Source organism: Carassius gibelio, chromosome B22 (genome assembly GCF_023724105.1).
Source record: "Carassius gibelio isolate Cgi1373 ecotype wild population from Czech Republic chromosome B22, carGib1.2-hapl.c, whole genome shotgun sequence".
In the NCBI taxonomy this organism is placed as follows: Eukaryota; Metazoa; Chordata; class Actinopteri; order Cypriniformes; family Cyprinidae; genus Carassius; species Carassius gibelio.
This window is the reverse complement of record NC_068417.1, coordinates 10,683,215-10,704,115: the sequence shown is the minus strand read 5'-3', so window position 1 is coordinate 10,704,115 and position 20,901 is coordinate 10,683,215. Positions and strand designations below refer to the sequence as shown.

Here is a 20,901-nt window from a genome sequence, read left to right as displayed (position 1 = left end):
GCCAAGTCTACATATATTTGATCCGAAGCAGAAAAGAATCCAAAATTATTTAATTACTTAAAATAACATTTCTCTTTGAATATATTTTAAAATAATATATGTATAATGTAATGTAATTTATTGCAGTGATTTTAAAGCTGAATTTCTTGCATCATCACTCTAGTCACGTTCAGAAATCATTCTAATATTCTGATTTGCTGTTCAAAAAACTATTAGTATTATTGAAAACAGCTGAGCAGCCTAAAAAAATTTTCCTTTTTTTTTTTTTTTTTTTTTTGAATAGAAAGTTCAGAAGAATAGCATTTATCTGAAATATAAATCTTTTGTAACATTATAAATGTATATGTCATCACTTTTGATCCAATTAAAGCATCTAACCCCGTCTATGTGTGTGTACGTATAAAATAGTAAAATCTGGCGCATTTCCAGATTAAATGTCACAGAACTCTTCCCGCGCTCTCCGTCAGAATTCAAACACTAACGGTCGAACTTGGCGGCTGTTCGCTTTCTTATGTGTGATTATTTTCATATAACGTTTAACTGGGCACTTCAGTTTTAACAAATAAAGTGAAAGTACCACAAAACATGTAACGAAGATGTTTTGGACGAGAAGAGCTCGTCCAAATTTGTGGTAAGAAATAATATCCTTTTATTATCATAGTAGCTTAATCGAGTTTGTGAACGTTACGTAATTTGGAGCAATTTATTTAATGAAAGTAGGTGTATTCTGGTCGTCATCGTGGACATTGTGTCTCCACCATTATGCTTTTCATCACTTAAAGGTCTTCAGGATGTAATTTTGATTAAATTTGGGCTTTGTCTGATTCAAGGTAATGTTATACCCTCACTAATCGCGATGCGCTGTATAAATCCCCTTCAGACATAGTAAACGGATCCTGTCTTCCTCGATAATTACTTTAATTCTCATAAATGGGATAACAGTAGAGCTGAAACAGTTTCTGTTGAAATATTGCTTAAACAGAAACTATTCCCAAGGCTGTTGTTTGTGTGAGTTATGAAGCTTCAAGCTATTGAGAACAAGGACAATATGAAGAATGTCATCATATCATGTTTTACTGTCACAGAGGCATAATTCACAGTCCTATGTGTATTTGCCTGTAGCCATATTTGAACAGGTTTTACAGGAAGAAATACTCAAATTGCACCATTGAGAATATGTTCATTTTGGTGTTATTTTTCAGGCCTTCTCATTTCTGTCTTGTTGAAGAAGGTGAGTGTTTATTTTTTCTGCATGGTTTCTGTTCTTACAGACATTGACTAATCTTAATTTTTTCACATCACACATTACAATAAGTCTTCAGGTCATTTTTTCAGCTGTTGAAATCATATCTGTTTGATGAAATGGTGTATCAGGTTGCAGGTTTACAAGATATACTGCTGTTGTATACAAATTGTGTTCTAGTAAATAATCAAATCCAATAATCTAATCAAATTCAGACTGAAGAAAAAGAAATGCATTTTAAAGCGTAAGTATTGCAATCATGTGCACGCTTTATAATTTTTAGAATAAATCATTCTATATTTTCATTTTATATAGTCATTAAATTTGTGAGTATTTATATTGAATATATAAAGTATTTCAATAAAAGTCCTTGTTCTTTCGGAAAATTAATTTCAGATTCTTCCCATTGATCTATAGAAAGTCAAAAGAAAACTACTTCTATATTTCATGTGAACTGTCATAGGTATAGTTTAGCATTTCTGGTAATGGTTAACACATCAGTGAGTGCTGAATCTGGTGTTGTTTCTGGTTTCAGTAGTCTTGATCAGGATTTTAGGTGATGGAGAGCTGTTCTGCTGAAACCCGTTCATCCCTTTGGAACCTGTGAAGAAAAACAATAATTCAGTTAAACAATAGAAGAAACGGTACGTTTTCAGATTTTGTATTATGGTCACAATGTGTGCTGGTAATGAACTCAAGATGAAATGGGATTTAGGACCTATTTAACTTTTTTTTAATGTGATGTTGAATGTCCTCTTTCACTTTCAGGCATATTGAGAGACAGGTTTGAATTTCTACATGGACGAGTGCTTGGAAATGGCTGTTTCATAAAGGAATGGACCAGCGGCAAATATTTTTGAGAGGCCTTTTGACCAAGATATGTAAAAAATTCAAGAGCATCTCAACATATCCCAGTAGTAATAATGCTTTTTTTTTAATCTCTAGAGGAAAAAAACACTACATTACAAGCTGCACAATGCCATGGGCAATGTCATATAGAAGTGTGTGTTTAATGTGGCCATTGTTGTGATGAATAATGTCCCATTAGTCCATTTTACACTTACTGTAGTTGGGAACAGACTGAATGTTCACAACTGGCTGCTGTCCAATCCTGTAAGAGGTAAGAAAAAATCAAGACGGTCAATATTTTTTAATGCTAACATTTCAGTTCCACCCTTCTTAGGAAGAAAACACTTCACTTCAACGGGACTCATTCCATTACCTGTCCTCCTCGCCTTCCAGCAGCTTCCTGTAGGTGGCGATCTCTATGTCAAGAGCCAACTTGACATTCATGAGCTCCTGGTACTCGCGGAGCTGGCGAGCCATGTCCTGCTTGGCTCTCTGAAGCGCCTCCTCCAAGTCCTTAATACGACCTTTGGCCTCCTTCACTGTCATCTCGCCACGATCCTCGGCCTCCGCTATCTGGTTCTCCAGGTTAGCGCGCTAAATCGATTGTAGGTTTGAGAGTAAGCGACTATCATGGGTTTAAGTTAATGCAAAGGTTAGTGCAGCACATTTCTCACCTGGGATTTAATGGCCTCGATCTCGCTCTGCAGACGGCTGATCATGCGGTTGATCTCTGCAATCTCTCCTTTAGTGTTTCGCAGTTCGTCGTTGTACTGAATGGCTTGAGAGGACATCTGATCGAACTGAGCAGCACGAGATGGATAAACGAACATTTCACTTGATTGTTTGATGTCTATTCTAAAAAGAAAGCTGTTTATGAAGTTCTTAAGAAAAGAATTGACCCTATTTACTTTCTTAATCCATCTTCTGGGTCTTATTGTGAACGATTACTCATTCCAAAGGAAAAATGTCTTTAAAATATTTCATTAAAATGTTAAGATATGGCTTCCCTACCCAATGAATTCCCAATGTATTGGTCCCATCCTAGATTTTATGTCACTGAATGTGCTTTGAAATACAGTTCGGAAATCGCGTTTCATGTTGACTTGGCAACCAATTTATAAAAGGAAACAGTGTGTGTTTTGTGTCTACCTTGGACTTGTACCAGGATTCAGCCTCTTCGCGGCTCTTAGCTGCGATCTCCTCATATTGAGCCTTGACTTCGGCCACAATATGATCCATGTTGAGGTTTCGGGAGTTGTCCATTTGCACAATGACCGACGTGTCTTTAATGCTGGCCTGCAGCTCACGCAATTCCTGATCCATAGAGATGAAGCAAGTTTATGTGTAGTTCAGCTGAGTGGAAACTACTATATACACTACTGTATATTTTTTTGCAAGTCATATTAGTTGAAATGTTTGTTTTGGTCCAACCACTGTTTCCTTAGATGGCAAATCATGGGTAAATATTTAAAGACAAACAGTGTGCTATGTTTGGATATAGTTTTATGGCTGGTTTAGTGTATATGCATTACCTCATCGTAGATGGTCCTCAGGAAGTTGATCTCATCAGTCAGGGCACCAACTTTGTCCTCCAAATCAGCTTTCACCAAGTATGCAGAGTCTACATCCTGTGGGACACACAGAACTCCATTTTCCTCTTCTCAATTGCAACTTTGAATAACTTTTGTATCTTCCTTGGGCATTGAACAACAGCCCCCACCCCATGCACCAGAAAAGACTTCTATTGCTATATCAAAACCTACATCTCTTGTAGATCTTTAGTATGCAACTTTGACTTCTTGCTGCTCCCGATAGGAACGCCATTGAAAACCGATCTCCTCTAGTGTATAAATAATGCCGCGTCCCCACCCTGGCTTTTGTCAATGGTGATCTGATCCCTTCAGGCTCAGAGCTCTTTACCCATCCCAAACATTTCATTGTTCCCTCTCCTGGGCTGCTTTTATTCAACGTGTTGTGAAAGTTTAACTTTCCCTGGTCCTGAAAAAAGTCCAGCTTTTCACTGTGTAGCCTGTCCTAACCCCACATTACAGTGAGGTCATACCTATTGGTTTGTGTTTCATAATGAGTAAAAACACTATTTTTGACCTCTGACGCATAGCTATCCCACCTTTTTCAGGATCACAAAGTCGTTCTCCAGGTTGTTCCGTTTGTTGATCTCATCTTCATATCTGAGTCAAAGAAAATACAAAGTGCATATTTGTGAATGTGAATCTGTGAATGGTTGAAAACACGTTTATAGCAAGTATGATCCATTGGTTTTGATGGTACCCAAGCTGTGTCAGTGTGGCCCAATAATTGGTTTCTCAAAGATATACAAGATAGCCTCTAAGTTCAGAGAACAGAGGTGTTTGTGTGGATCTAAATACTTGTGTTTGAAGTCCTCCACCAGTCCCTGCATGTTCCTCAGCTCTCCGTCCAGTTTGGTCCTGTCATTGTTGACCACGTCCATCTGTCTGCGCAAGTTGGCCATGTAAGCATCAAACATGGGCTCAACGTTGGAGCGGCCCGGCGTCTGGCCCTGCAGCAGCTCAAACTTGGTCTCCAGCATCTTATTCTGCTGCTCCAGGAAGCGCACCTGTAGAGGTAACAATAAATAATAGATTTTTTATTTATTCAGTTTTTCCTTTTTTTTCTGTTTGACTTTCAAATGGAATAGATATAGGAATAGATATAGGAAATAAAGAGAAATTTGGGGAATCCTCAGGTGGCTTCTATAACATCATCTAAAGAATTTTTCTCAAACTAACCATATTTGTGATGTAAAAGGTGTTCACCTTAGTTGTAGATCTTCCTTGAGGAACATAAGGTTGGCTATTTAGAGTGTTTGACTAATGTTCTGTTACCAAACTTATTCCTGTCATCTTTAAACAAGAACAAAAAAGAAAGAGTTGACTTCTGTGGAATTTCAGAGCTCTTCTTCAAGACTTCTTCAGTTCACTGCACCTCCTGAAAGCCTGGCTTCTTTAATTGATGCCCACCCTGCCAGAATGGACTCATTAACAGAGCAATATGACTCCCCATTAGCTGAACGGTAACACTCTGGAGAGCAGCGGCTGACCTATATGGGTTCTTCGTAAATCCTTCATATTGAGTGCTTTAGAAGCTGACCCTAGACCCGTGTTGGAGGACCCAGCCCTGCCCCGACACATAACAGTGACTCTGTTGTGCTTCGGTGCGATCGAAGTGTCGATTTCAGTCCAGCGGGCCCCTGGGATTCGGTTGCATTGTCCTCCGCCACACAAAAGCTTCCTTCATACTCACTGGGATAGTGCTGTCTTCAGTGGCTTGGTCAGATCTGACCTGCTTTTTATCAGGTTACAGGCTTCAGAGAAGTGGGTCACGCAACAGAACTATCAGTTTCATGCGACTCTACCAAAACCAGCTTTCCCTCAGAGGTTTGGATGTCGCTCGTATTAAGACTTTATCATCGCTGTGTTGGTTTTAACATTGTAAGACCTTGACTTTTTGGCCACTATATTTAACAAAACGCTCTCTGAGAACAAGAGACCCAACTTTACCTTGTCGATGAAGGTGGCAAAGCGGTTGTTCAGCGACTTGATCTGCTCCTTCTCCTTGGTGCGCACCATTTGGATATTGGGGTCGATCTCCAAGTTGAGAGGCGCAAGCAGGCTCTTGTTGACCGAGACGCTAGCGATGGGTGGCCCCAGATAAGCAGAGCTGGTGCTAAAGCTCGGGGCAGATGCTCCCAAGGAGATCCCACTTAAACTGCTGTAGCCGTAGCCTCCCATCTTCCCACTGCTCCTCACAGAGCTGCTGGAGCTGATGCGCTTGTTTCTCAGACTCATAGTTGGACCAGAGAAACCGTGGAGAGCTGCAGTGGAAGAAGTTTCAGATGAGAACAGGTGGACAGACCTGAGAACAACGGGTGTCTCTCTGTAGAGAGGCTGGGCTTTTAAAGGCCAACCAGGATGGGGTGGAGAGTTCCTGTTGTGGGAAAACCTGTTTCAGGTCGGACACACGTACACACTGTGTGCTTTATCTGAGCTCCTAGATGGGCAGTGAACTCACACTCACTCTCTTCATCTCTCTTATTTTTTCACAATGCTCATGTTCCAGCTAAATGTTTAATGTGGACCATACTAACAGCATGTTATCATTTTCATTGATGCATGTTAGGACATGACAATATTTGGCCAAGATACAATTACTTTAAAATTAAGTTTTGATATTGAAATTAGCAAAATATCTGCCTGGAACATGATCTCTACTTAAAAGTCATATGATTTTTGTGCATAAAAGAAAAACAGATAATTTTGGCCCATACAATGTTGCCTCTTTTGGCTATTGCTACATGCTACTTATGACTTGTGTCACATTTGACAGAGTTCAGAGTAAAGTGTAAGTTTTTTGCAGTTATGCCAGGCATTTCAAAAAGCAAAAACAAAGTATTTCTATGCATTAAAACCAAGCTGTTTTTCTCTCTCCAACAGTTGTAGTTAGACATGTTGAGAGCGCCACCTACTGGTAAGACCTCTTTTTGCTTGCTTTGTTATCATGTACGTAAAATGCTTGAAAACTGAGATAGATGTTTTGCTCTCTTTATTGTTTTGTAATATATGATTTTAAATTATAATGCTATAAATAATAAATAAATAAATAATGTTCATGTTTACATGTAACAGGTTTAATTCCCTTATGTGCTCCTGTTTTCAGATGCTATTTTATTTAACCAAGAAACCTACAATACACATTTTCTTTTAATAGAAATACATTTATTTGGTTGAGGTTGCATTTGATTATTGATTATTAAGTTGTTTGGTATGCAAGCAATGCCAAAAAGCAAAAACAACATATTTCTATGCAGACCAATCCAGTCTTCCTTCAAGCAGTCCTGCAGTTACAGACATGTTGAGAGCTCCATCTACTGGTAAGTCATACTGTTTTTATTATTTTGATTTCTATTTTATTGTTTTTGTTTTTGTTTTGATAGATGGTTTGGTCGCTGTTTTGTTTAGACATTTGTTTTTATTAATTTTTAACTATAATAATTCTGATGCGTCCAAACTGTTAAATGAAACTCATTAAATCAAACTCAAACAAAGATAAATGAAAGTAGTATTAAACTCTAAGATACAAAATAAATTTATAATGATAATAATAATAAACCACACAGAAATGCATGAAACTAGCTGACAATGAGTAGTGCAGTTTTATAAATATTATTATATTGATTAACTGGATCACATAGAGTCAATAAGGATTTATAGTCCAAAGATGCATATACATGGAGATATATAGATATATTTACTGATGTTTACTTCATGTTTCTTCTGACAGAATCATCATTTCTATTTTTTTTTTGTCTGTACCCACGAAATATCCTATTATAAACAAACTATTACAATAGTATATGGTTTGTATATGATTTTCTTCAAATTTGGGGTAGTTTCATAACAGTGAAGCTGCAGCTATATAAAAGGCTATAAATAGCATATTTTAACAACAGAAAACAACCAAATTCCACATGAGATCGCAAAAGGAAGTCATTACAAACACTCGATGGGGGTTTAAAGAGAGTTTTGAGTAAAAGTGTACTAATAATTTCATAAATAGTCTTATGTAGCTTGACGCTAATGTTAGCGCTAATCCAGCTGCAGAACCATTGCAGTTCTCCATGATGCACTAAGTCATAATAATTCACGTAAGGTTGTGAGAAAAAGGTTTTGTTGTATTTTTTAGAGAAACTTTTGATAATAGGCCGGTAAATGTATTGTGGGATTGAAGTGATGTGGCTTGGTTTGTAATGCCAGAACAAAGGCTACTCATGGCTGAATAAAACAAAAGAATAAGGATAAAGGAATAATGGGTATAATGTCTCATACCTGGTGGCGTGTGAAAGACTCAACGTGTGAAAACAATAGGATCATGAATGGGGTTCGTTTGACGAGCCAGACATGAGGAGACAGTAATGTGTGTTTTGTCCCTATCTGAGACCGAATGTGTTCATGTGCTTTGCATAATACACTTTCATCAACTTTACAGGTTATATAACGTTTATTGTATTTATATGGGTGCTTAGTTTTTCTTGTGTTTAATACACTTGGCCAAAATCTCATGATATTGTAACAGAAAAAGATGAAGAGCTATATACACAGCATATTTACAAACATACAAAAAATAGACGGCTGAAGTTACGAGATTTCACTGACAAGCTCATTTTAATGCTTATCATGGGTTATATGTATGTGTGTGTGTGCGTAAAACCCTCTGTTTTAAAATAATAATAGGAAGTGAATAAACAATACCGCACTTCGTCAAGAACGAACTGATATGACGTCATTTTAAACAAAATCAGGCCGGAAAAAAATTTGTTGTGAATTTATTTTCAGCGGTTCGAACCAGCTGACCAAAGCATACTTTCAGGAGGAGTTTGTTTAAGCTCCTAAACAAGTTTGAGCTTCCATTGGTCTGCAACGCTTACTCAACCGAGCATAAAAACACCTCCTAAATACACATCGAATAGCTGAGCTATATCCACACCTGTACGATCTCTCACAGAGAGACTTTAAGGGTTCAAAGAAAGCATTTAATTCCTAGAAAGAAATTGCAATGAAGCTCGGTGTCGACTAGTGGTTGGCCGATATATCGCCAAGGCCGATATATCTGCCGATATTTTTTTTAAGTAGGACTTTTATTTTGACAGTGCTGAGAGTGGTACTGTCGGAGTTCACACAACTCACATTTTCCCTATTGTTCACTGTCGTTGTTAATTAACACTTCTGTCTAATACGGATAGAAGTCTGTCTAATAATTGGATAGAATGGTTAAACAAGGGAATTAATGTATATAAAAATGTATTATAACAATTGCCTTTATATTATTAGTAATAGAAAGGCAAACATTATAATGCTTTTTTGTTTGCTGTTGGCATTAAGCAAATACACATTTATATAATTATATAATATAAACAAATCTTTGAATGACTGATGACCATTTAATTTCACAAACCTTGCAAACTCAATCAAATCCAGCTGTGAGATCTCATGAAGTGTGTATTTTTTTCACCATGATCGTGTGTTCTCTGTGTGACGATCGAGTCTGTGTGAATTCAATGCTTTAAACTTGAAACTTGTGATTTCAAAGTATGTTGCACTATATGCATTTGTCCACTCACTGTATGTAAAATGAGTGTTTACCCTGGCTTTATTTGAAAAATATGATTCCCAATGAACACAAACTTCCCAGAATGCCCTGTTGGTTAGTGTTTACTTCCTTTTTAATTATATTTTTATTAAATATTTTTTTCCTTTATGAAAAATACTTTGTAATCTAAAGTATAAGCATATTTTACACATTTATTTCTTAATTTCATTGTCAAATGGTTTCTTAAATATTATATATATGGTTATATATGTTAGGGCTGGACAAGTTAACGTGGTATTATCACATTAACGCATTAATTTATTGATGCCGACAATTGATTTATTAAACAACAAAGAAAAATTAAGCTGCCTGTTATAATGTTATTATCGAGGCTCTGGACTCGGAGCATAACTTGTTTTTCTGTAGCAAACATAAAACGTTAATGTCCTGGCATTGACAAATATAAAAATATATTTAATTTAATTACATTAATGTTATAAGTTGCGATATAGGCTACAATAAATTTAATCATTGCCCAGCACTAATATATATTTATTTATATCCGCTTCATTACGGCTTAAAGATTTAAGCAAAAAAACGATGCAGAGAAACATCTGAGGCAAGTTTTCCAAAGCCATGAAAAGAAGGAAAGGAAAGAGTACAGATATAAGAAAACAAGTGCCAAATACATGTGTTTCGAATTAAGGTTACACCATACTGCTGCTGTTCTTTAGTGAATGTAAAGGATATACAATAAATCAAATGCCAAACAAACATTCAATAATAAACCTTTGTTTTCAACAAAAGTAAATCATGATACCACATAAAATATAAAAAGGTGTAACAATTTATCCGGTTTAATAAAACATGAACCCCAATAGAGATAGAGTTACAACCTGAATCCAGTATTTTTTTTCCACATCATGCTAAAGTTTTCAGACTATGAGACATTCACACTTCCAATACAGGACTGATTGTGGAAATAAAATGATTCTTTTGGCTTGCAAACATGATACTTGACTCTGAACTGCTGCTAATCATTATTCTTTTGTCTATAATATTCTGACCATTGGTGCCTGTCTCACACCTATACACAATCACTGCATCTTTTTGTGTTTAGGGGATCGCAAACCAAATGTTACATTTAGTCATTTTGCAGTGGTTTTTATGCAAAGTGACTAACAACTGGGGGACACATAAAGTGATTCTTCTTAAAGAGGCAAACAGACACAGGAAGTCAGAATCAGAATTAGCTTTATTCGCCAGGTGTGTGCAAACACACAAGGAATTTGTTGTGTTATATTTTAAGGTGCTCCTGGTACATGCATTCATACACATCTAGAATGATTTGCAGAAATTACAGAACTACATTCATATGTTAGCTGTTTAAGCTGGAGATGGGGGGAAACTGGTTTTATGTCTAGATGTTTTAGTGCCCAGAAATCTGTAGCGTCTGCTTGTGCTTGTAATACCAAGTTTTAGACATTGTTCAAATAAGTACAAGCTAGAAAGAGAAGGAATAAATAAATATAAATATTTAATTTATTTATTTTATGATGAAGCCAAGTAGTTATGAAGAGATGAGTTTGTAGCTGTCGCTTGAAAATTGTCAGGGACAACTGTTAGGGACAACAGTGGCTGAGTGACGGTATGCTGTTTTCGAACATTACAATCCCCTAAACCAGAGGCGTCATGCCCGTGCCCCCTCACATTTCTGAGCCAAGTGGATTTTAAATGCAGCTTCCAAACAACAACAAAAAAGAAATAGCCAAATAATATTTGTTATATATTTGTTACAATCACACCGGTGTGATTAGATCGTTCAGTGCACAGCATCAGCTGCGTTCCCTGTCTGGCGCTGAGCCAGAGACTGACGCGTTTGTACAACGCTTCATGATAACCAATCAGAAACTATTCTGTTGTGCTCATGAATGCAATGGCCAATCAGATGCGTGCAGAAGAGTCAAAACTGAAATGCGTTGTTTTGTTCACTTGCTCGCTGACTGAATTATTTAGTGCAGTGGTTCCCAACCTTTTTCAACTCGCGGCCCACACAACCAAACACGTTTGTGCGGCCCACTGCAAAAAATAAATAAATTACTGAACCCGTTATTGTTAGGTTAATAACTTAGTATTTAGAAGTTAGATTGTTAACTGTCTTCATTGAATGAACTGGCAATGAATATAAAATAACTCTGGCTGGCACCACTTGGCACATCTGCTGTTGTTCTGTAGCATATGCAGCAAAAATATCTAAGATAAATTGGCGGTTTATTCTTAAACCAATCAGCCAGCAATAGTTATCGTTGGATATTTATTGTTTATTATTTAATTATATATATGAAATTATGTTATTATGTTATGACGTTGACATTTTTACACATATTAACAATATTATTATTTATTTTAATAGTAATTGGCGACCCACCTGCAATACCATCGCGGACCACAGGTTGACAACCACTGATTTAGCGAATTCTCTCATCGGAAATAACAAAAAGTGCAGAAGTGCTTACGAATGCAAGTAAGATATTCGTTTCATAATGTAAATAGTTTTTGCCTGAACTCTGGCTAGACTGAATGAAAATGTTCTTTGATGATGTAAATGTTTATTTACTCTCTGTAAAATGAAAGTGTTAAAATAAGTAATTTACAATAATGTTATCAAAATTTACATTAAATGCAAATTCAGTCATATTAGAAATATTTGGCACATGATATGGCACTTAAGTAAAAAGTTGGGTTTTGTGTGTAGTTAATAGATGTTTACTACTTTGCCCATCACCTTTTATTGATCAAATAACGCATTTACTTACAGGTTTGAGAATCTATATTTCCTGATATTTTATGCATGTTTGGAATTGTTCTAAATAAAATGAAAAATAAATAAAACATATGCCTATATCAGTTCATGATATGACATGACATCCATGACTAACACCCCCCCCATGCGCCTCCTCAAAAATCATGAATGCATGACGCCCCTGCCCTGAACAACAATGAAATGATGAAGTGAAGACAATCTAGATGTGAGACAGGCACCAATGATTGGAACATTATAGACAAAAGAATAATGATTAGCAGCAGTTCAGAGTCAAGTATCATGTTTGCAATCCAAAAGAATCATTCCATTTCCACAATCAGTCCTGTATTGGAAGTGTGAATGTTTCAAATAGTCTGAAAACTTTAGCATGATGTGGAAAAAAAATACTGGATCTGTATTAGTCTTCATTTATTTAATTAAACTGGTTATGTGGTGTCATGATTTACTTTTGGGGAAAAAAAAGTTATTTATTGTATGTTTGTATGGAATTTAATTTACTGTAGTGTAGGCCTATACCATTTAAATGTGCTTATTAAAAGAAAAGCCACAGCACTATGGTGTAACCTTTATAATGCAAAAATCTGTACATAACTCTTGCTAAGTCTATTTTTATTTATTTTTTTGTTCTCATGTCAGATGTGTATGTTTGTATGTACCAGGAGCACCTTAAAAAAACACAACAAATTCCTTGTGTCTTTGCACACACCTGGCGAATAAAGCTAATTCTGATTCTGACTTCCTGTGTCTGTTTGCCTCTTTAAGAAGAATCACTTTATGTGTCCCCAAGTTGTAAGTCACTTTGGATAAAAAACACTGCAAAATGACTAAATGTAAACATTTGTTGTGATGCTTGTGTGTATCCCCTAAACACAAAAAAGATCCAATCAATGATGGTGTATAGCAACATTTTATATATATATATATATATATATATATATATATATATATATATATGCACGTGTGTACCGAATGACTGAATACAATATTTTGTATGTGGAACATAGGTACATTTTCGTGTTTCCAAACAAACATATTAAGTGGCTTAAGTCTCCGTAATAATCGGAAATCCCGCCCTGCAGCTGATTCTAAGGCCGGTTACACACCATCACTACAACAAGGTTGATGATTCTAATTCAAACGCAGCTCCTGTCGGCATTTAAACAGACCTTTGCTCTTAATTCCGATCGGGCAAACGCAATAATGAAATCTGAGCAGGTCTAAAAACTGAAACTGCTGATGCTGCACTTTACACTTTGGAAAAGTTATATATATTTTTTAAATATGAGCAGGCCTACAAGCTGGGATTGGTCATGCTGCACAGTAATCATAGTTATTTATTTATATTTTTCATTATATTTTATTATATGATATTGTTTTGAGACTGAGAGTATTTTATTTAGTGGAGAACTTTGCAGCAGTATTTTATTACTTATTCTTTTTTTATTTTATATATATTTTATTTAAAAGTATTTAAAAAAAAAAAAGTTTATAGTAATAAACAACCTGCAGGTTAATGTTTGCATTTGTTTCCCAGATTTTTGCGTACCGTTACACCGCTAATATATATATATATGAAATGAAATAATAATAAAATGTTTTAATAATTGTGTTTTTGTTTTCATGTTTGAACTTATACAGTACATCTTTATTATCATAACCGTCTGAATAATTCTGATTCCTGAACAGTAAACTTTAAAGAATTCGCTTTGTGAACATATGTTGATTTATATAGTAAGAAAAATGAGCAGCAACCTTTTCAATTTGGGTATGTCATTTGTGTCTCCATGCTGAAAATGGGGGGTGACAGCTAAGGGGTTTTAAAGTTCAGGTTTATAAGTACTAACATTGTAAGTAGATATGGGAAATATGCCTGTTTTCTCCCACATTTTATTCTGATGCGCTCTAACAACACCAGAATTACACTTTTAAATAATGCTTTCCAATTTCAGCCTAAATGGCTACCATTGCTAATTTTTGCTTTTCTGTCACAATTTGTATAATGATTACGATTGCTGGTACTGTGGAATCAGGATTTGAATGTATTTTATCTTAAAACAGGAATGCATGCATTTTGCTCTGTATGAAAATGTACCAAAACTGTTGTTTGTGACCAATCTGAATCACAAAACCATTTTTACAACCAAATGTATCTTATTTTCCATCTTCACTTCCATAACCTTCGATTATTCTCAGCGTTAGATAAATTTGGGATTTTCAGCATTTTTTATTATTATACAGCATGCCAGGTTTCTTTTTGTTTTTTATATCTCTTTTGTGTCCTTGATATCAAGCCCCTCAAACAGGTTTCAGACTTGCCAAATTTAAATAGCTTCAGTCCTCTCATACAGCGATTACAGTCTCTATCTAATTACAATGACTATGGATGAAGTAGATTCCCAATGTGCGATGCTGGTATGATTTGCACGTGAATAGTTTTTTTTCCCTCCAGTTTCCCGCTGTCGGTTTGGCCAATGATAATCCAGCACATGGTGACGGATAAGTATAGTATCCAATGAGAGTGCGTTATTCAGCTGCGGCCGCTTTTCTGCACGATATTTATTTGTTGCAGCCCTCTAGTTCTACAGTGTATGGTTGCAGTCAGCAGTTTAATTTCGTTTTGCTTCCAGCCTTAACAAAATCTAAAATGGATGAAACGGTAAAGGACAACAAAGAAGAATGTGGTATCAAGGAGCAATCAGATGAGGTGAATGTTTTTTGCCCAACGCTACCAAAAACTGAGGAAAACACGAAGGAGTGTGATGTAAAGGGAGAAGACGACGCGATTACTTTGCGACCAACGCTAACAAAAACTGAGGACAACATGGAGGAGTGTGATGTGAAGGGAGAAGACGACGCGATTAATATGCGACCAACGCTAACAAAAACTGAGGAGAACACTGAGGAGTGTGAGGTGAAGGGAGAAGACGACGCAATTAATTTTCGACCAACGCTAACAAAAACTGAGGAAAACATGGAGGAGTGTGATGTGAAGGGAGAAGACGACGCGATTACTTTGCGACCAACGCTAACAAAAACTGAGGACAACACTGAGGAGTGTGATGTGAAGGGAGAAGACGACGCGATTACTTTGCGACCAACGCTAACAAAAACTGAGGACAACACTGAGGAGTGTGATGTGAAGGGAGAAGACGACGCGATTACTTTGCGACCAACGCTAACAAAAACTGAGGAGAACACTGAGGAGTGTGAAGTGAAGGGAGAAGACGACGCGATTACTTTGCGACCAACGCTAACAAAAACTGAGGACAACACTGAGGAGTGTGAGGTGAAGGGAGAAGACGACGCGATTACTTTGCGACCAACGCTAACAAAAACTGAGGAAAACACGGAGGAGTGTGATGTGAAGGGAGAAGACGACGCGATTAATATGCGACCAACGCTAACAAAAACTGAGGAGAACACTGAGGAGTGTGAAGTGAAGGGAGAAGACGACGCGATTACTTTGCGACCAACGCTAACAAAAACTGAGGACAACACTGAGGAGTGTGAGGTGAAGGGAGAAGACGACGCGATTACTTTGCGACCAACGCTAACAAAAACTGAGGAAAACATGGAGGAGTGTGATGTGAAGGGAGAAGACGACGCGATTAATATGCGACCAACGCTAACAAAAACTGAGGAAAACACGGAGGAGTGTGATGTGAAGGGAGAAGACGACGCGATTACTTTGCGACCAACGCTAACAAAAACTGAGGACAACACTGAGGAGTGTGAGGTGAAGGGAGAAGACGACGCGATTAATTTGCGACCAACGCTAACAAAAACCGAGGACAACACGGAGAAGTGTGATAAGAAGGTAGGACAAGACGACGCGATTATTTTGCGCCCAACACTAATAAAAACTGAGGAAAACACGGAGATGTGTGATAAGAAGGTAGGACAAGACGACGCGATTATTTTGCGCCCAACACTAATAAAAACTGAAGACAACACGGAGGAAGGTGATGTGAAGGGAGAAGACGACGCGATTATTTTGCGCCCAACGCTAACAAAAACTGCGGACAAAACGGAGACGTGTGATAAGAAGGTAGGACAGGATGACGCGATTATTTGGCGCCCAACAGTAATAAAAACTGAGGAAAACACGGAGGAGGGTGATGTGAAGGGAGTAGACGACGCGATTACTTCGCTGCCAACTCTATCAAAAACTAAATGCAACACGGAGGAGTGTAGTAAAAACGGGGAACAAGTTGATGTGACTAATTTGCGACCAAAGCTAAGAAGAAAGAAAACGCATGAAAAATCTAACGACAGCACAGATTATGGTAAAAATAGAAAACAAGTTGATGCTGTTAATTTGCGACCAAAGCTAAGAAGAAAGAAAAGACATGAAATAGCTAAGGACAACACGAAGAAGTGTGGTAAAAATGGGGGACAGGATGATGCGGTTATTTTGCGACCAAATCTAAGAAGAAAGAAAAGGGTTGAAATTGCTAAGGACAACACGGAGGACTGTAGTAAAAAGGGGGATCAAGATGAGGCTATTTATCCGCAGCCAACGCTAAAAAGAAAGAAAAGCGATGAAGTAGTTAAGGACAACACGGGGGAGCTTGTAAACAGTAACACGCTGGAACAAGATGAAAATGATGAGGTGACAGATTTTGAGGAATCGTCTGACGAAAGTGTCATGTCCAGTGTGGATTCCATAGAAGAGCAGATGTTCCTCGATGGTCTGGATCCCCTCTTGGATCGGTAACTATACCTACTACATATATCTGCAAAGTCTCTTTTATATATTTGTAAGTCAAATCACTGCAGGTGAATATAAAAAAACTGTTTCCCAGACAGCAAGCAGTTTTGGCCCAGATCTGGCCCACATCTGGCCCGCATGGATTTCATGTGGGCCGAATCTGGGCCAACACTATGTTGCTGTCTGGGTTATGTTGTGTTTAAGTGCTACAGAAGTGGAGATTTACTAAAGTAGGAGGAAAAAAACTCATTTTGAGAACAGCCTTTATAAAAATATGTATTGTAATTTTAAATCTATTGACACAAATAGATAAAGTGTTATAAAATAAACACTTAAGAGTGTATTTTGGGTGTTTATTTATACAAATCTGAAAGAAAAAAAAACACTATGAAAAGCCAAAAGCCCAAAATCTCAGAATGACTGAGCACGAAAAAAAATGCACTTTTAAAATACTGCCTCTGTGTTTTTTTTTTAATTATTTAGTTACCACTTTTAGTGTACTTGAACCCATCTTTCATACGCTTTTACGCTCAAGAGTACTGTAATTAGTGGCTAGTATTTTTTAAAATACAGAGATGGTATGTTAAAAGCAAATTTAAGTTTATATTCATGGTGTCCCAAAATAGCACAGTTGAGTACACTGTTGATCTTAAGTCCAAATAAAAAAAAAATTTACTAAATAATAATTGTTAGTATATTTGGTACAAAAATTAGTGCTCGAAAATAGAGCACATCAAGTATATTATTGAAGTATACTTTTTCTTTTTACCTGGGTAAGTTTTCCAAATGTAATTTGTTCAAATACATTTTAAAATCTTGACTTGCCTTATTAATTATCCCACATAATACGTTCTGCATTTTCTTCTATTCCATGTAAAAAAAACAAAAAAACAAAAAAAAAACAGCTAACAATAACTTTTGAAAGTATTAAATGCAAACATAGCGACTTATGATTTAATCAAAACAACTCATTGACTTGACCTGAGTATAGTACTCTCTTATGTGTAACTGCTTTATATTTGAATTTAAATAGTTTTATAATTGATAAACATAGCAACAGTGATACTGTTATTTATGTAAACAGAGGTAAACTTCCATCATTCTTGAAATTTTTCAATACTATTTACTCTTTCTTTGTTGAAACTAAGTTCTATTTTTGAATGCAACACGTTTGTGTGTGTATTTACATCACTAATGCCTGGTTCTTGTCTTGCTTAATGCAACAGGTTCTCAGATGCCTCTGATCAGGACTGGTATCCATATTGCAATCCACAAAAAAAGAAGAGGAGTTCCAGAATGTATTCTGTCAAATGTGGCGGAAAGAAAGGTGGGAAAAGCAGCACGAATCAAGCCCTACCTTTGTCCTCAGAACAGAAGTGGAAAAGTGTAGAAGAGCCTGATGTTGAGCCGAAACAGCCAATATTCAAACCTAAAAACACACCTGGCCCACAGTTAAACTCTTCTGCAACATGCAGTCCTCTGCAGTATTTTGAGTTGTTCTTTTCAAAATCAGTGCTACAGACAGTTGTAGAACATACAAATGCATATGGAGCCATGCATTGTGAAGGAAAGAAGAGCCCATGGGAGAACATTTCAATAAAAGATCTTAAGTCATTCATTGGACTTCTGATTTACATGGGCATGACGAAATGCTCCAAACTGTCAGACTACTGGAAGAAATCATTCATATACAGCATGCCGTTTCCTGCAAGAATCATGTCTAGCAATAAATTTTTTAACATCTGTGCGGGGCTCCATCTTAATGATCCCAAAGTGCTCGAAGAGAATGAAAAGAAGAGGGGAACACCTGAATACGACCGCCTGTGTAAGATCAAACCGCTGTACCAGGACATGAGGGACGCCTGCAGAGCCTCTTTCCATCCCTCTCAGAACATCTCCATAAATGAACGAATAGTGGCATCGAACACCAAAAATATACTCCTAGAGTACATGGAGGACAAACCTACAAGATGGGGGTACAAACTTTTTGTTCTGGAAGATTCCCTCTGTGGTTACACGTGGGACTTCTTCATTTATGAAGCGAAGGTCTATTCAGAGAACAGCAATGGCATTAGTTATGACTCTGTCATGAGTCTAGCAAATGAAAAGTTGTTGGGAAGCGGCTACAAGCTGTTTGTTGACAACTTCTACACCAGTCCCAAGCTCTTCAGAGACCTGCTGCAAAAAAAGATCTGGGCTTGTGGCCCCGTTCGCGCAAACCGCATTGGCCACTTAAAGACAGTGGCTCCTCGTGGTAATATTCGCTGGTTTAGGGAAGACGATCTGCTGTTTGTTGAGTGGAAGGACAACAGGGACGTGCTGATGTGCTCAACCTTTCATAAAGCCTTTAATGGGGACTCCATTAAGAGGAACGTGAAAGGAGCCGATGGAATTTGGGCCAATCAGGATTTCCCCGTTCCAGGCGCAGTGTTGGACTACAAGAAGTTAGTAGATTTAATTCATTGGTTTGCAGTTTGTGCTTGATGGTAACACATTGCAAGCGAGTTATGTTATGTGATTATTATTATTATTATTATTTTTTTTTTAACTAACCAGTAAAATAATGCATTACTGAGTAACGCAGTGTTGTAATTAATTACTTCTAAAAGCAAGTCTTATAATGTTTACATTTTTCTTTCATTCCAGGCACATGGGAGGAGTGAATCAGTCTGAAGCTTTTACAGGATATAGCACAGCTTTGAAAAAAAACAAACAAATATGGTCCTTTTTTAACTATTTTGTGGACATCGCTGTAGTCAATGCCTTCATTTTGCACCAGCAGATGGCCAAGATGAAGAACCAGAAGCCTCTGACTCAGAAGGTCTTCCGGGAGACACTTGTTGAAGAGCTTGCGGGAACAATAAATGCATCTGCTCCTGTACAAGAAGATCTTACAAATTCCCACCTACCCATATTCCACAAAGGAGACAGCACCTTTGGAAGACAGAGATGCAAAGTGTGTAGTCATAAAACTCCAGTCATGTGTACAACTTGCCAGTTGCATTTATGCTTTGTTCCAAAGCGTGACTGTTACAATAAATGGCACGACAAATTAACTGAAGAGTCTGAAAGAGAGTAATGGCCAAGGTATACATTGCACACTAGAGTTTGCATAAAAATTGAATGCATAGCCATTCAAAGTATACAATAATTGATCACATGCATGAACGCAGACGGAGGACACGTGTCTATAGAAAGTTCATTTTTTTGTCCAGCATCTAAACTTTTTCTTGAGAAATTTGGCAGGTACAAATATTTTTGTACTCCTGTTGTGGAAATTCTGACTTAATAAAGTAATAACCTAATTGTGCAGACTGAGAATGAAAAACCAGAGTTTTGTCTTGGTATTGCTTTGATTATCTGAAGAGAATGATCTGGTTTACACACAAAGAGATAACACACAGACTCTTTATAGTATGTAAAAAGATACATTGAAGGACAGATTAGGACCTTTGAGCCAATTATGTTGCTTAAGAATTTTTACTTAAAAATACTTCGAGATGCTATTGGTACCGATACCTGTATGATTCAGAGATATGGGACCTGATGATGAAAAGGTGCTTAATATTTAGTCGTACAACTTTGTAGACATTAACAACACATTGCCTGGTTGAAAATATGTATGAGCTGCTTGTAAAGTGTTTCATTAAAAAGACTTCTTATAAATTGCTGTTTAAGAGTCACTTTTTGGATATGTCAACACAAAACACATGCACATACATGGGCAAATGTATTGGGACACCCCCTATTAGTAATTTCCATGAGTACAAATCTAAGTGTTGAAGCAAATAATAATGATATTCTAGGCCAGGGAACTGTTTGCTTCTAATTTTATAGCGACAGTTTGGACAGGACACTTTTCTGTTATACTTTTGTCCAAATAGTGTGCAAAAAAAGAAAATAAATGATCGAGTCTGTGTGGAAGAACTTGACTGGTCTGCGTAAACCCAAGTCCTAAACCAAGCTGAACACCTCTGGTGTGACGTTAAATGCAAGCCTTGAGCCAAAAACTCATCACCAAACACCAATGACTTGCATATAATATATGGACAAAAATAATGGGACAACCCATTCTTTAAAACAGAAAAAGACACTTCCAAAACGGTGGAAAAAAATGCAGCAATAATAAATATCTTTAAAAACTATATT

The 20,901-nt window shown here is 37.0% G+C and overlaps 3 protein-coding genes across 37 annotated transcripts in view; 1 reads left to right on the top strand and 2 right to left on the bottom strand.

Moving 5' to 3' along the window:
* The window catches only part of LOC127988172 (SLAM family member 5-like), a 177,353-nt gene that overhangs the window by 59,614 nt on the left and 96,838 nt on the right, over positions 1 to 20,901 (bottom strand). The window lies entirely within an intron of this gene.
* On the bottom strand, positions 1,054 to 6,081 carry LOC127988151 (keratin, type II cytoskeletal 8). The gene is made up of 9 exons (XM_052590759.1): positions 5,632 to 6,081; positions 4,480 to 4,688; positions 4,221 to 4,281; positions 3,625 to 3,720; positions 3,242 to 3,406; positions 2,767 to 2,892; positions 2,466 to 2,686; positions 2,308 to 2,354; positions 1,054 to 1,844 (listed from the first exon to the last, which is right to left on the bottom strand). The coding sequence occupies exons 1-9, from the start codon at positions 5,917 to 5,919 to the stop codon at positions 1,741 to 1,743; spliced, it is 1,317 nt and encodes a 438-aa protein (XP_052446719.1). The 5' UTR covers positions 5,920 to 6,081; the 3' UTR covers positions 1,054 to 1,740.
* Positions 14,583 to 20,418, top strand: LOC127988134 (piggyBac transposable element-derived protein 4). Of its 33 annotated transcripts, XM_052590723.1 has the most exons (7): positions 14,583 to 15,252; positions 15,328 to 15,477; positions 15,553 to 15,702; positions 15,778 to 15,858; positions 16,090 to 16,754; positions 17,979 to 19,196; positions 19,399 to 20,418. In XM_052590723.1, exons 1-7 carry the CDS (start codon positions 14,686 to 14,688, stop codon positions 19,829 to 19,831), a joined length of 3,264 nt encoding a protein of 1,087 aa, XP_052446683.1. In that variant the 5' UTR covers positions 14,583 to 14,685; the 3' UTR covers positions 19,832 to 20,418. The 33 variants fall into 33 exon arrangements, with proteins under 33 accessions (XP_052446683.1, XP_052446697.1, XP_052446677.1 ...); XM_052590737.1 differs by lacking the exon at positions 15,553 to 15,702 and having other exon boundaries at positions 14,584 to 15,252; positions 15,328 to 15,402; XM_052590717.1 differs by having other exon boundaries at positions 14,585 to 15,252; positions 15,553 to 15,858.

Coding starts and splice junctions, on each gene's coding strand:
- LOC127988134 (XM_052590704.1), top strand. CDS start 14,686: ATGGATGAAACGGTAAAGGACAACAAAGAAGAATGTGGTATCAAGGAG. Junction 15,478..15,552: donor AGAACACTGAGGAGTGTGAA/GTGAAGGGAGAA, acceptor GAGGAGTGTGAG/GTGAAGGGAGAAGACGACGC. Junction 19,197..19,398: donor GCAGTGTTGGACTACAAGAA/GTTAGTAGATTT, acceptor CTTTCATTCCAG/GCACATGGGAGGAGTGAATC.
- LOC127988151 (XM_052590759.1), bottom strand. CDS start 5,919: ATGAGTCTGAGAAACAAGCGCATCAGCTCCAGCAGCTCTGTGAGGAGC. Junction 3,407..3,624: donor TGAGGACCATCTACGATGAG/GTAATGCATATA, acceptor TCTATGGATCAG/GAATTGCGTGAGCTGCAGGC. Junction 2,687..2,766: donor TCGAGGCCATTAAATCCCAG/GTGAGAAATGTG, acceptor CAATCGATTTAG/CGCGCTAACCTGGAGAACCA.